Source organism: Gobio gobio (genome assembly GCF_949357685.1).
Source record: "Gobio gobio genome assembly, chromosome: 13".
Taxonomy (NCBI): domain Eukaryota; kingdom Metazoa; phylum Chordata; class Actinopteri; order Cypriniformes; family Gobionidae; genus Gobio; species Gobio gobio.
Window position 1 is genome coordinate 29683642 of NC_137106.1, and position 12872 is coordinate 29696513.

General features: G+C 37.4%; 2 protein-coding genes across 2 annotated transcripts in view; one reads left to right on the forward strand and one right to left on the reverse strand.

Moving 5' to 3' along the window:
* Positions 1-1053: 1053 nt before the first annotated feature.
* kif11 (kinesin family member 11) lies at positions 1054-9802 on the reverse strand. Its single transcript, XM_079833102.1, has 23 exons — positions 9644-9802; positions 9294-9420; positions 8638-8770; positions 8442-8539; positions 8155-8233; positions 7594-7779; positions 7367-7491; positions 7177-7267; positions 6830-7072; positions 6658-6753; positions 6458-6546; positions 5850-5937; positions 5555-5743; positions 5247-5454; positions 4960-5132; positions 4229-4354; positions 3988-4146; positions 3629-3768; positions 3278-3557; positions 2272-2494; positions 2021-2187; positions 1755-1862; positions 1054-1442 (listed from the first exon to the last, which is right to left on the reverse strand). The coding sequence occupies exons 2-23, from the start codon at positions 9365-9367 to the stop codon at positions 1332-1334; spliced, it is 3186 nt and encodes a 1061-aa protein (XP_079689228.1). The 5' UTR covers positions 9368-9420; positions 9644-9802; the 3' UTR covers positions 1054-1331.
* Positions 9803-12471: 2669 nt separating this feature from the next.
* The window catches only part of dicer1 (dicer 1, ribonuclease type III), a 48384-nt gene continuing 47983 nt past the window's right edge, over positions 12472-12872 (forward strand). The window contains exon 1 of the mRNA XM_079833100.1: positions 12472-12619. The gene's annotated coding sequence lies outside the window, so the exon portion shown is untranslated. The remainder of the gene's footprint in view (positions 12620-12872) is intronic.

Sequence of the window (12872 nt, forward strand, 5' to 3'; positions counted from 1 at the left end):
AATTAAGTGCTTTACATAAAAATGAGAACTAGAAATAAAATAAAATTAGAATTGATTACCAGGAGATAAAAAAAAGGTTCATTAAATGGGATTGGGATGTTGTCTTTTATTCTGGACGGCAAGGGCAGTGATTGCATGTATTTTGCAGTATTAAACACGTATTTATATCGATTTCATCAGGCTCCAAAAATTCTTCAAAAAGAACACAAAGAATGGCCTTCTCGGCTGCCATAGTTGCAACTCTTGCGTCATCAGAACAGGGTGTTCAACCCTCTGGTTCAACCCAGCACCGTTTCCGTTTAAGAAATGTTTTGCAACGTTTTGTCAGGGCTGAACGCAGCCCAGTTATTTTGTTATTTACTAGACAAACTTTATTTTCTTATCAATTATTCTGCAGTCGTGATGTCAAACACCGGGCTTTATCGGTTCCCTCGAGATTATTCGATTAATTTTTCAATTTATTAGTAAAATAAGGCCTGTGGTAAACATAAATTGACGATATCTGGACGTTTTGTTCTACAAGGTAAATTACTCACGTTTTTGATATGGGTGTGTGTAATTTACGTTGTTGAACAAAACGTCCAAGTATCGTAAACTTAAGTTTACCACAGACCTTTAACTCAACTTTTCATAGTATATTTTAGAAGGTGTAAGGAAATTAACAAAATATGAAATGCTCATTTGTGCACTTGAATTGATTTACAATTATAGTCATGCACAAAATTGTTAATAAACTTAAAATCATTTTAAAATTGAAGTAACCAATAAAGGATATAATAATCTTATCTTACTCAACATGGAACGTTTAATTGAATATGGTTACAGCAAATCTTAAGTTAAATTTCTTTATTAACTGTACTAATCCAAACCTCCAGCAAACAGTTCTCGGGTGTATGTGATATATATATATATATATAAAAATATAAAAAAGAACATTAAGCCCCGTGAATTCCAAAAAAAAAAAAAAAAAGTACAAAAACCACCAATGTTAATAAACAAACTGAATGTAATAGAAATTTTTTTTAACTTTATACAAACATTTCGAAATAGAACCATACTTTAAAAATATGTTTTATTGGATCAAAAATGGAGTGGATCATTTTATTTTAGCTTTTAATTAAACATACAAATGTTCAACAAAAACAAGCTCTAAACTCTAGTGAAACTAACAGGAAGAAATTACTCTGAAGTTATAACTTTTAATATTAAACAGTGATTGAGAAAACATACATATGAAAGGTAAGTACATAGACAAATAATGTTGAAAGACATACACAGAAGTTTAAAAGATGTGCCCCAAGGAGAGAGTAAAAACTGGAACATAATTTAGTTTAATTCTGACACCTGAGTGGTAGTTTAGAACGTGGTGGCGTAGTCATGCTCTCGTTCTCCACCTTTGAACGGTTCAGGGATTTATTGCCGTTTTCCTTCTTGCTTTTCTTCTAGTTATACAAAAAGAACGAAATATTGTCAGTCTGCATCTACAACCAATGAGTTAATTATTTGCCAACACTATAAAGGTGTGGTCACATTCACTATTGTTTGGCAAATTTTCACAGCGAAATCCAGTGATTTCAAAAGAAATCCACCGCACAGATTTCAAGATTTTCACAAATTCTCTGCGTTGATCAACAGAAAGCTGCTTCATACATCACAAGACTATTGACAATGGACCTTTTTTGCACGTGAAATTTTGCTAACGTGACCGCACCTCAAGCCAATGTATAACATTAAACAGGTGCAAAATGTCTCACCTTGAAGAAGGGAATCCTTCCGTTCTCATAACACGTCAGGTTCTCATCAGAGCATGACTGTTCTGTGTTTCCATCACTAGAAACACTGACTTCATCCTCTAGAGAGTCCTAAAAACAGAATCGAGGTTACACCAGTCCAAACAATAGTATTTATAGCATCTTCAAATAAATCTTAATACATTTTAATAGCAAACACTGATAGCGTTTACACTGATTCAGTCTCCTCATGTAATATGAAGACCATGGATGGACTAAACATGTGATACCTGGTCGAGAGGCTTCTCCTCTTCTGCCTCAATGACGGTATCACACTGGCTCAGTGCACACTGAAGTGCTTCCTGCTGAGCTCTGAACTCCTTTTCCAGCTCCTCTCGACTCCTCGGCTTGTTCAGCATACGTGGGTACGCATACTCCCTACGCTGAGGGGTCGTCCCTGCAAAGATACACGTCACATACTGCCCTGTGCACATGGACAGATGCTATACTTTGAATATTTCCCTCACAGCTTCTTTCATACCTGTTGGTAAATCTTGCCGTAGCTCTGAGCTGATGAAGTTGTGTACAGTGTCCAGTGCCTGAGTGTTGATGGAGGAGAGGGTCTCTTTGTGCTCCTGCAAGGTAGCATCATCTTTACCGGTTTGCAATTCCACACGACCCAGAATTCCTTCCACTTCCTGCTGCATGCGAGTCAAATGGGCTCCACAGTCTTTAATGGCTTTCTCCCCCTTTCCCTCTACAGACTGCATGCACACACAAAATAAGTGAAAAATAAAGCTTTAGTAGGGGCAAATATTCAGCTGGTTTCCTCCATTCAATAGGTTCAGCACATAAGACTGTAAAAAAAGGATGGACATGTATCTTGCATTTTCTTCCACAATAAAAATCACAGAAACAGTCTTTGCCAATTACGCCGTTTGGAGCCAATAAATGCTTTAGCTTCACTTTTCAGAATGTGTGCGGCACACTTGGTTGAGCCAACATGTCACTCATGAGATCACAGCAATAGCAAATCAAAAGCTAATTCATTCCTGATGGATAAAAAAAAAAAAAAAACCTTTTTGAAAAGCTGTTTCACTCTGATATAGGTGTTACAATAGGGAAGAAAACACTATCACAACTTCCGTTTCTTGCTGACTAGGGTTGGGCGATGTCTACCAAATTGGCATCAGACGGTCTACAGTGAACAGCTCAACATCGTGATGTCTGTCAGCCATCGGCGATGGCATCGTCTTTCGGCCCAACCCTATTGCTGACTTTAACACACATTTCAAGAGCGGTATTTGAGGCTTAAAATATCCCATCATTCATCAAATCCAGAAATGTGTCAATAAGCTCTGTAAAAAAAGTTCACTTGCATTTTTACAACAATATAAGTGTGTTCCATTAGGTAACCAACAGTCCAACTACACACTTGGTTTTCCATGTCCACTTCGGCCAAACACCAGAAATACATCATGCAAGTAGACAGATGTTCAAGTGCAAAAAGACTGCAAATGTGGGAAATGGGACAGGGCCAAACTAACCTTTAGCAAGTCTTGCACAGCCGTGTCTGTCTCCCTGATGAGTTGGAGCTGTTCCTGGGCTTTATTCTCAGTTGAGTTTCTGGCTTCGTGACACCACTTGAGTCCTGACTCGGCTAACAAGTCAAGGGATGTCTGTAGCAGTCCGCAGTATCCGGCACACTCCTCCAGCGTTCTCTCTCCCTCTTCCGTCACTCCATTCATCTCGGTTATCACTCCGTCCACAGAAGAACCCAGTCGAGCATGGACAGACACAGTGTGCTCCTCAGCCACAGTACATTTACTACGATAAAAATTATTTATTAGGGTTTTTATACTTGAAGGTATATGTTGTGATTGTGAATATTCTCTCACCTCTGTATTGAGCTCTCTAGTGTTTCTAGTGGAACAATCTGAGCAGATGCTGCCTGTGAAATACCCTCAAAGTCAGTCTGAGTGTCCACTGCCAAGAGATTCATTTGGCTCTGAAAACACTGAACCAGCTCGGCCACACGCTGTGCAAAAGGAACAATTTCAGCAGTTTTAGAACTAGTGGTCAAAAGTTCTGAAAACTATCACAGACTTTAACAGGAGAACTTTATAAGGAGAGATGTTTAATTGGTTACATTCATACCCATAAAGCTTGTGAACATCAGAGCCAATCAATTTAACAAATGTGATCGCTTGGTTTAAAGACACTCCGCTTCAAGAAACTTTCCAGGGGATAGACCTACCGCCTGATGGCTGTTTCCAGCTTGGCTAATCTGTTGCTTGAGCTTGTCGTGTTCAGCGCGCAGAGTGCTGAAGCCCTGTACAGCACACTCTCGCATACAAGCCAATGATACCATGTAGGAGTCAAAAAATGACATCATCTCTGCTTTCAGACCCCGCGTCTGTAAGAGATTTTAACAGGACTTATTATAAATCTCAAATAAGCAGGAACCTGGCAGGTCAACCCATTCTTCTCACATGTACCTGTTCAGTCAAATTGTGGTATCTTTGATGGGTTTGCTTCAGACTGTCATTCATGGCCATGACAGACCTGATTCCTGGCACTGCCTGGGCAATCAGAACCTCCTCTAGATGCTGTTTGTGTTCATCCTAAAAAAACAACATCAAGGTACACGGTATGAAAAGGATATGCATAAGATACATTTTAAAATTAATAGAGTAAAATTGTCCTTGCTTTTAAAGATACTGGCAAAGGTAAAGGAATAAAAAGGGAAAATTGGCATGCACAATTACATATCCAATACTGGTTAACTAAAATGTCTAACATGGATCATAACACTAAAAATCAAAGAGTCTTGGAAAACCTGGATATAGGAGGTAATGTTAAAAGTGACTTATTAGGCCTGGAAAAGTCATTGTAATTAAAGACTTCATGGGAATTTTTGTGTTATGCACGTTACTAGTCATATCAAGCTCATATTTAATCAGATAGAAATTGTGTAAATGATTCTTAAATCCATATCCAGTAAAAGTACAGATTACATGTAAATTCATTGGTTTAGTAAATAAAAAGGTAGGATCCCTGAAAAGCATGGAGCTCCTAAAACATCCAAAATCCTGCAATTCAATTAATTTAACTATACTAACTTAACAGAAAGGAGTGCCCATAGATTAAAGTTTTTGAAAACAAAACTAAGGCTAAATATCAAAACACGTGTTTAATCCAAAACATTTGGACTGCTGGGAGTTTTTACCAGTATTTCCAGCATGCTGTTCTGAGCCTCCTGAGAGAGTTTCTCCTGATGTAACACTCGTTCCTTGCACCGCTCTACACCTTCTCCAACAGCTCCTTTAATACTGCTGTAAGACTCACAGACAGCACCTAACGTCTCCTTAAACACCGTGCCATTTGTATTCAGCAGCTCACCTACACAGACATTTAAACATAAATGAATTTGATCCGTTTCCTGGAAGGAAAAGATTTTAAATGCCCAAAAATAGGGATATTACACAGAGAGTGCATCCATGTGACATATCTTACCCACAGAAGTGCGGTAATAGTCAATCATCTCAGCATGTTTGTGGCTCTGCTCCTGCAGCGAGGACTGCATGCTGTTGTAGCAGTTCTCCATGCGTTGGGAGAAGCTCTCCTGGACCTCCCCATTATGAAGCTCTACCTCCTTCTTCCTCTGCAGCTTAGCATGAAGACCGCTAACGTCCTGAGTGCTAGCCTCAGCAGTGCTCAACAGCTGAATGAGAGAGACCGAGTTAGGATAGTGTGCATGTATGCACTTAATATCAGTGCATCATCAAATGTCACAATATCGGATTCCTTCTACATTCACAGACCTGGTCAGCAGTGCTGTAGAGTTGACCCTCATTACTCTGGAGCTGCAACGCAATGAACTCCTCCTGAGTGAGGCGGTGCTTGGTCTCCGTTAGGTCCTTGTGAGCCTCCTCCAGTTTCTGGTTCTTCTCCTGTAGGTCCTCAGTGCACAGGTCCAATTTTTGCTTGCTGTCTGTGAACAAGTCCATAATCTGCCAACACAAGCACAAAATTAATCAGATACACTCAAAAGTGGAAGTTGGGCAGGTCTTGTATACATCGAAAAGCAGAAGTAGAATGGATTTGAAAGATGCTCACCTTCTTGAGCTCCTCCTCCATAGCAGCGATCCGCTCGTTGTACTCAGTAATCTGCTCTTCCTGAGACACCAGTTTACTGTTTATATTCCTGCAAAAGGCCAAATAAAGAATGAAATATATAGTCTGCTCCTTAATTATCTGCTTCAACCAATTATACAAAAAAATAATATACAAAATGAATTCCTGGAACAAACATTTTTAGATTTTCTGAAAATAGTGAACTGCATCATTCGCAGTTTAGGGCGAGTTACGAGTTAAAGCGTCCTTCTTTCTATAAATCACATTATCCAAGGACCAAGGATCATACAATCAAAAGTTAAATAGAAATACTATTATTGTTATTTTGCCGCATTATAAAAGTCAATTTTGAACAGTGTAAAGGGTCAATTCAAGCAAAAAATTAATTCTATCATTAATTACTCTTTGTAAAATTGTGAAAAAATGTGTGTTCTGAAGATGAACGAAAATCTTACAGGTTTGGAACAACATGAGGGTGAGTAATTAATGACAATTTATTTTTGGGTGAACTAACCCTTTAATGCATCCTTTCTGAATAAAATGAATGCCTTAAAACAAAAAACCTAACCTAGCATGCACTCAGAACTCACTCATAGTTATCAACAGAGAGGTACACTCCATGTTTGTCACGGCTGGCAGCCAGATCTCTTTTCAGTCGCTCAATCTCCTCTGTGTATTCCTGCAACATTTATTTATGGAAACAGTCAATGCTGATGCTGCATGTAGATGAAGAAACTGGGAATATAGTCAAGTAACTCTTAAGAAAAAGTACATCAGTAAAGAAACTTGCCTTTATCAGAGTTCTCTTGGTGAGTTTTTGGTTGACCTCAGGCTTATTCATGATACTCTTGGCCCTGTTAGCATAGTCCAGAGTGCTCAGAGTTTCCTAAAACAACATTATAAAATCAATATTCCTAAACGCAGCAAAGAAACAGTACAAAGCCAACCAACACAAGTCATACCTCCAGATTGATGGAGGCAGGAGACACAGTGGCGATAATGGAGGTTTTGGTGCGTCCTCCCAGCGAGTCCTGCAGTATGCGGGTGAGTTTGGACTCCCTGTAAGGCACATGAGGGCCTCTCTCCACCAGAGCCTTGATTACACGACCCAGAGTCAGCAGAGACTGGTTTATGTTGCCGGCTTCACGGGCACGTTTATCAACAGCACCAGATCGCCCAATGTTCTCACTACCCGCAAGATCCACCTGATCAGAATGACAGATGAGTTGTCGGTACAAAAATGGTGAACTTCCACTATTGAGCCCGAGCTGCAGATTCAAATCCCACGAACTGAAGAAAGTAGACTTACCAAGTTCAGTTTTCCGATCTTAACCAGCTCCTCTCCGTCCAGTGTGATCTCTTTCATGTGAATAGTCACGGAGAACACAGAGTGGGATCGACTGGTCGAATAAAAGTCGAAGAGGGGCATTATAAACAACTTAGCACTGGCATACATTTTCTTTGTCTCTTAAATTGGGATGCAAGGATTCAGTTATTACCTAGAGTAAGTATTCATGAAGGTGGAGGCCGTCTTCCTCCTGGCCGTTCCTCTCTCCAGGATCTGATACACCTCATTCTTATTGTGCACAGTGATCTCCTCCAGACCTTTAATGGTCACACCCCTCTGACAGAAACACAGAATGTCAGATTTTAGTGAACATTTTCAGATGATATATATTATAGGGAGGTATAATGAACTTTTTGAGGAAACCAATTAGAAGCATACTTTATTTCTGGGATCATCAAACAGTTGAAGTCTCTCTGTGACATCAGGAGCAGGACTGAGCAGGTCAATCAGTTCTTCATTGTAGATTTCCAGCAGAGATACCTTCACTGAGAATTCTGTGCCGTTACTTGACAGTTTCTCAAAGATCTGATGAAGAGTTCTGGGAATAATTCCAGCCAGAGGGTCCTGTAAGAGAAAAGGTGAAAGGAAGGAAAAGGTGAAAGGAAGAAAAACGTGACAAATCCCCCGAGCAGATCATATCATGGCAATATTGGTACTGATCTTGTGGCCCAACAGCAAAACATCAAACAGATATCATCTAGATAAAGAGTCTTAAAAGGTACAGTAGCAAAAACAAACAGTTTATGAAGAGACCGTCAGAATAAGGCTAGAAAGAGTTACATAAATCTAAATAAAAAATCCGTTGCTGCTACAAAAAAACTTTATTAACATTAGTGGCCTTTAGGAAAGAAATAAAACACTAATGTATTATTCTAACCAGCATCTGGATTATACACTTTATACTGCAGCAGAACTGCCAAAATGTAACTCAAATGTTACCTCTTCCCAAGTAAACTCCTCATTGGGCGACCGGTCACCCTCCATTGTGAAGGTTTTCCCTGTTCCAGTTTGTCCATATCTTTTAGCAAACAAATAAAACAATTTAAATACAAAATGTTTTGTTTGCCTTTTTAATGCCAGCTTATTTTGCTTTTTTCATGGTAAAATTCATAATGGAGTGATAACATTTAAAAACATCTGATGAAAAACACTTTACATACATTTATAAACATAACAGGTAAAGCCATCAGTAAAGTTGAATATGAAATTTAAAGAGAGATACTCACGCAAATACAGTACAGTTATAGCCCATAATAACTTCATCTAATATGGGGCAAACCACACTTTTATAAACCTCAATTTGTTTGGCAGAAGGACCAAAAACCTAAACCAGACCAGACATTTAATGAGCATTACTGCACAAGCAAAGATTTGGACATCACAATACTCAGAATGTGGGTGGAAAACAAGCCAAAAACTCACCATGTCAAAAGTGTACGTTTTCCTTGCGGCTTTGTCCGTGGCACCTCCAGTACGGACCATCACCTCTTTTCGATTCTGGTCACAATCAACAACGGTATGAGAGGCAGCTTTACGCTCCACTGTGTTGAAGGGCCTGTGAATTGCACATCAGACATGAGAATGGTGTATACAGAGAAGTTAAATTTTGATCTTATAAACACACACACACACACACACACACACACACACACACACACACACACACACACTTTAATAAAAGTCCAGAAAACCATTAAAAAGCATAGAAAAATATTAGGCTTTTTAGCAATAAATATGAGCAATTATGAAACAAGTAAAACATAACACACATATTCAAACCATTCTTTTGTCCAACAAACATTGCAATGAAGACAATGTATAAATCGAACATTTAAAACATGACAGTACTACATTTGTAGAGAATACTGTTGGTCTCAGAGAGAAGAGGGATAAAAACCAATATCATGGTTCACCTAACAGTTATAATATAATAGCATATTATTTATATAATATAAACAAAGAGGGTTTAGTACTAGGAGTGTATAAACCAACATACAAAACACGTGAGAGTGGCACGCTTACAATAGCATAAAAACATATACGAACAAACACAGAAGTTACAAAACATGTACATTCACCTGCATCGCACAACCACTTGTATATTTCTTGCTTTCTCATCTTTTTTGGCTGCTGGTATCTGTGATGATGCCATGTTAAAGGAGCGTATGCTGTGCTCCAGGTCTGAAAATTCCCTTTAAATGTAACCTTTAAACAAAAGCAGGATTTAATTATCAAATATAAGTCACATCGAAAGGTCGCTTGCATATATATACGCCACTTAAAATATAAATAGACAAATATATACGTTATATACTACAAATATCAGACCCATTATGGTGACATATCTAACGTTAGCCTAAATGACGCCTATTCAAAAAAAATACAAAAACAACAAGCTAATGAGAACAAAATGAGAACATGCACGTACCGTTTAAATGATATCCTTTAAAAGCAAATAAAGTAAGATGGCAAAGCCGTTTAAAATCCCTCCAATGACGCAGGTTATTTGAATACACTTTATTTGTTGTACGCTCTGAGTACGAGTCCTCAGGCACAGCAGTTAGATGACTTTGAAAATTGCGCATCTGCTGCCTTAAGCCAATCAGAGAAGAGGGTTTTCTCACCATCCTTTTGATTGGTCTAAAGGAAGCGAGCTGGAGCGGATGCATCTCGGGAAAGTGCAGCGTTTTTGAATAGAGTACTACTCGGTACTACTGGATGATGAGCATTCAATTAATATTCATTTTCAATTATACAGTTTACGGTATTTAAAATTAGTATTATGTGTTTTACAATTGCTTCTTTGTGTGGTGTTAGTTTGTAGTTTAGTTTAGAGCTTTATTATTAATCCCCATGGCCATGGGGAAATACTAATTCAGACTAGCATGGTGCTTTACAGACAAAACTTTACATACATACAAATATTCAAAATACGTAAAAGTCACTAAAAAATATAAATCAATTGTGTTTATTACATAAACTAATTGTTCCAGGCAAAAAAAAGTACATTTGTAACGGTTTGTGGACACCTGATTGTCCTTTAATCGCCGCCCAAGGTGCATCCACTCAAAATAAAAATGCAAAGGGTGTGCTCTGTGCTGCTATCCCATTATTTTATGCGCCATCCTCAACAACACAGGAACACCCCTCATTTTTGATCACATGTTTACAATACCTTGCAGACGATTTCTGTTCTTCATAGACAATGAAGAAAATCAACATACTATAATTAAATCCAGGTAAGCATGAGGACAAGAAAGTTCCCAATTCTTAAAGATTTATTCAATCCACAAGCAAACCAACAGTGCCAGGCGTGATTATGAAAGAAAAAGACAGAATACTTTCAGCGAATTAATTATAAAAAGACCTAAGAATGGGTCTCTGTACATTAAAAGAGTTAAGCTTCCTCAACACAAACAATCTTTGGTGTGATTTTTTTAATGGCATCAGTATTTTTTATCAAACAACGTTATCAAAAATTGTCCCTAAATACTTATTCCTCTACTACATTCCCCTGTGTAAGTTACCATCAATAATCACAGGTTGAAGTGCAAGTGTTTTCCTACTAAAATTGACATAGTCTTTGAGACATTCAGATCAACCAAGCAAAACAATCGTGCAGAGCCGGACCATGTTTTAAAGTGCAGAAGACAGGAAGGGTCTTTCCTCTTATGTCATTTTTTTTATATGGTCTAAAATACTTTCCTACTTCAGTGCAGCTCTGATAATAAACATTACAACAAAACAGGAACTGAATCCAGATTCAAATACAGCTCAAACGTTTATCTTTCTGAAACGAATAGTTCCTAAAATTACCAGTAGATGGTAGTAAGATACCATTATGACCGTGCTCTCGGTATACGGATGTATGGAAGGCCTACCAGTTTGGTACAATTTTAAATTGGACTTGAGCAAATCATCAGAGGAAACATATATTTAGCTGAAATATATTTATTTATCACTTTTCTAGCTGCTGTTTTACATGGTTCTTCGTAGTTCTGTCATTTCTGTTTATGAAATGAACATTTTATTATTTAATAAAAAAACATTTTGTTATAAATTATTAATTATGTGACTTATTTTTTGTCACATAATTAATAATTTATTCCTTTTATGTCGTTAACTTCTTATTTTACACAGCATTTGTACATCCATTTGTATTATGCTTTTAGTTTATCTATGACAATACAAATGTAAGTGTATATTTTGGGCAATTTTATGAGTTTTTTTCTTTTCTTTATATTTTGTGTGTGCTAGTTTTACAACTTTTTAAATTACTTTTGTGAATGATTTTAATTTTCAGAAATATTTGTAAACTATTTTTTATTATGTAAAACATATTTATTACATAAACGTTTAAAAAAATATTTGAGTTGACAGAAACACTAAATGTTCCTTTAGTCAGAATATGACACTGAAACTCTTCTTCAATTGTTTTGGTTGTGCAATTATAAATTTCAGCTCTGGAGAGATTGTTTATCTCAAATACTATCTTACAAGGTTTTTCAATGAATCCCAAATCTGTGATTTTTTTGATTCTGTGAAGCGGATCCAAATGCTTGCTTTATAATAAACCAAATTGTCTTTCTATGTAGATTTTATATTCATAAAATCCTATTTTTGTTTTGTATTCTAAGCGATAAAACATTGTTTACTTTTTTATTAAAAATTTCACTCTCACTTAACAAAAAAGCTCCCAGAACATGAACAATTTGCACGGCCTACACTTTTTTTTTTTTACTGTATTCAATTTGTAACATTTATTTATTTATGCAATGCCCTCTTTTTTCCTTTTCTTTTTTTAGTTACTGTCTGTATTGCTTTGAGCATTGGTATATTGGTTGTTCATGTTTTCTCAATTCTATCTGTTGGTGTTATTCATAATTATTGTTTTGCAATTATGTTGCACCATAGTGTAAACTGAATGTTCAAATAAAGCATTATTAAACAATTCAATAAAATCAGGTAAATATAATTTGTGGACCAAATGCGAAGGTGGAAAAATATTATTTAATTTGTTAATAATTAATGTTAGCAGAACAAAAACAAAATGTTTTATTCAAACACAACACTTTGAGTTGCACAACACATGACGCTGTGGTGGAATTGTTTATAAATTGAATAGACTAGTGAGATGTGTGCTTCTTTTTCTCAAAAGGTCCACATAACCGCGGAGACTTTTATTTTAAAGAACTATCATTGCTATGGAATAGTTGCGTTGCCATAGTAGCAGTGCTCACATTTTCCGCTCTCCTCGTAGTCGCTGGCTTCACACGCGTGCAGAAGCCTGACAACAGCAGCAGCAGAAGCAGCAGAAGCAGGAGGGAATGGGGAGAGAGGGGCGCCGCACCGTTTAACAAGACATTCTTCAACACAACACGACCAATAAAACAATTCGCCATCGGTGAGCACGCGCCTCAATATGCAAACACATCGCAGCCTGATCGCTTGTGTTTTTCCTCTCGTGATCCTGAAATAATCAATAAAAACAACCGAAGCTAACACGAGCTCGCGTGCTAACCACTATCACCATTAAAACCAGAACCGTCCGGCTTACATTTGTAGAAAACCGTTCGTGCATTGCATCCCTAGCAGTGTAAATGCAATACGGCGTTTATTATAAGACGTTTTAGGTGAGGTAAATCAATGCATGATGT

What these genes read in the sequence shown, in the direction of transcription:
- kif11 (XM_079833102.1), bottom strand. Translation starts at nt 9,367, where the DNA reads ATGGCATCATCACAGATACCAGCAGCCAAAAAAGATGAGAAAGCAAGA. An exon ending in AAACGTACACTTTTGACATG is followed by an intron (nt 8,540 to 8,637) that starts GTGAGTTTTTGG and finishes GGTCTGGTTTAG; the next exon opens with GTTTTTGGTCCTTCTGCCAA. An exon ending in TATAACTGTACTGTATTTGC is followed by an intron (nt 8,234 to 8,441) that starts GTGAGTATCTCT and finishes GTTTGCTAAAAG; the next exon opens with ATATGGACAAACTGGAACAG.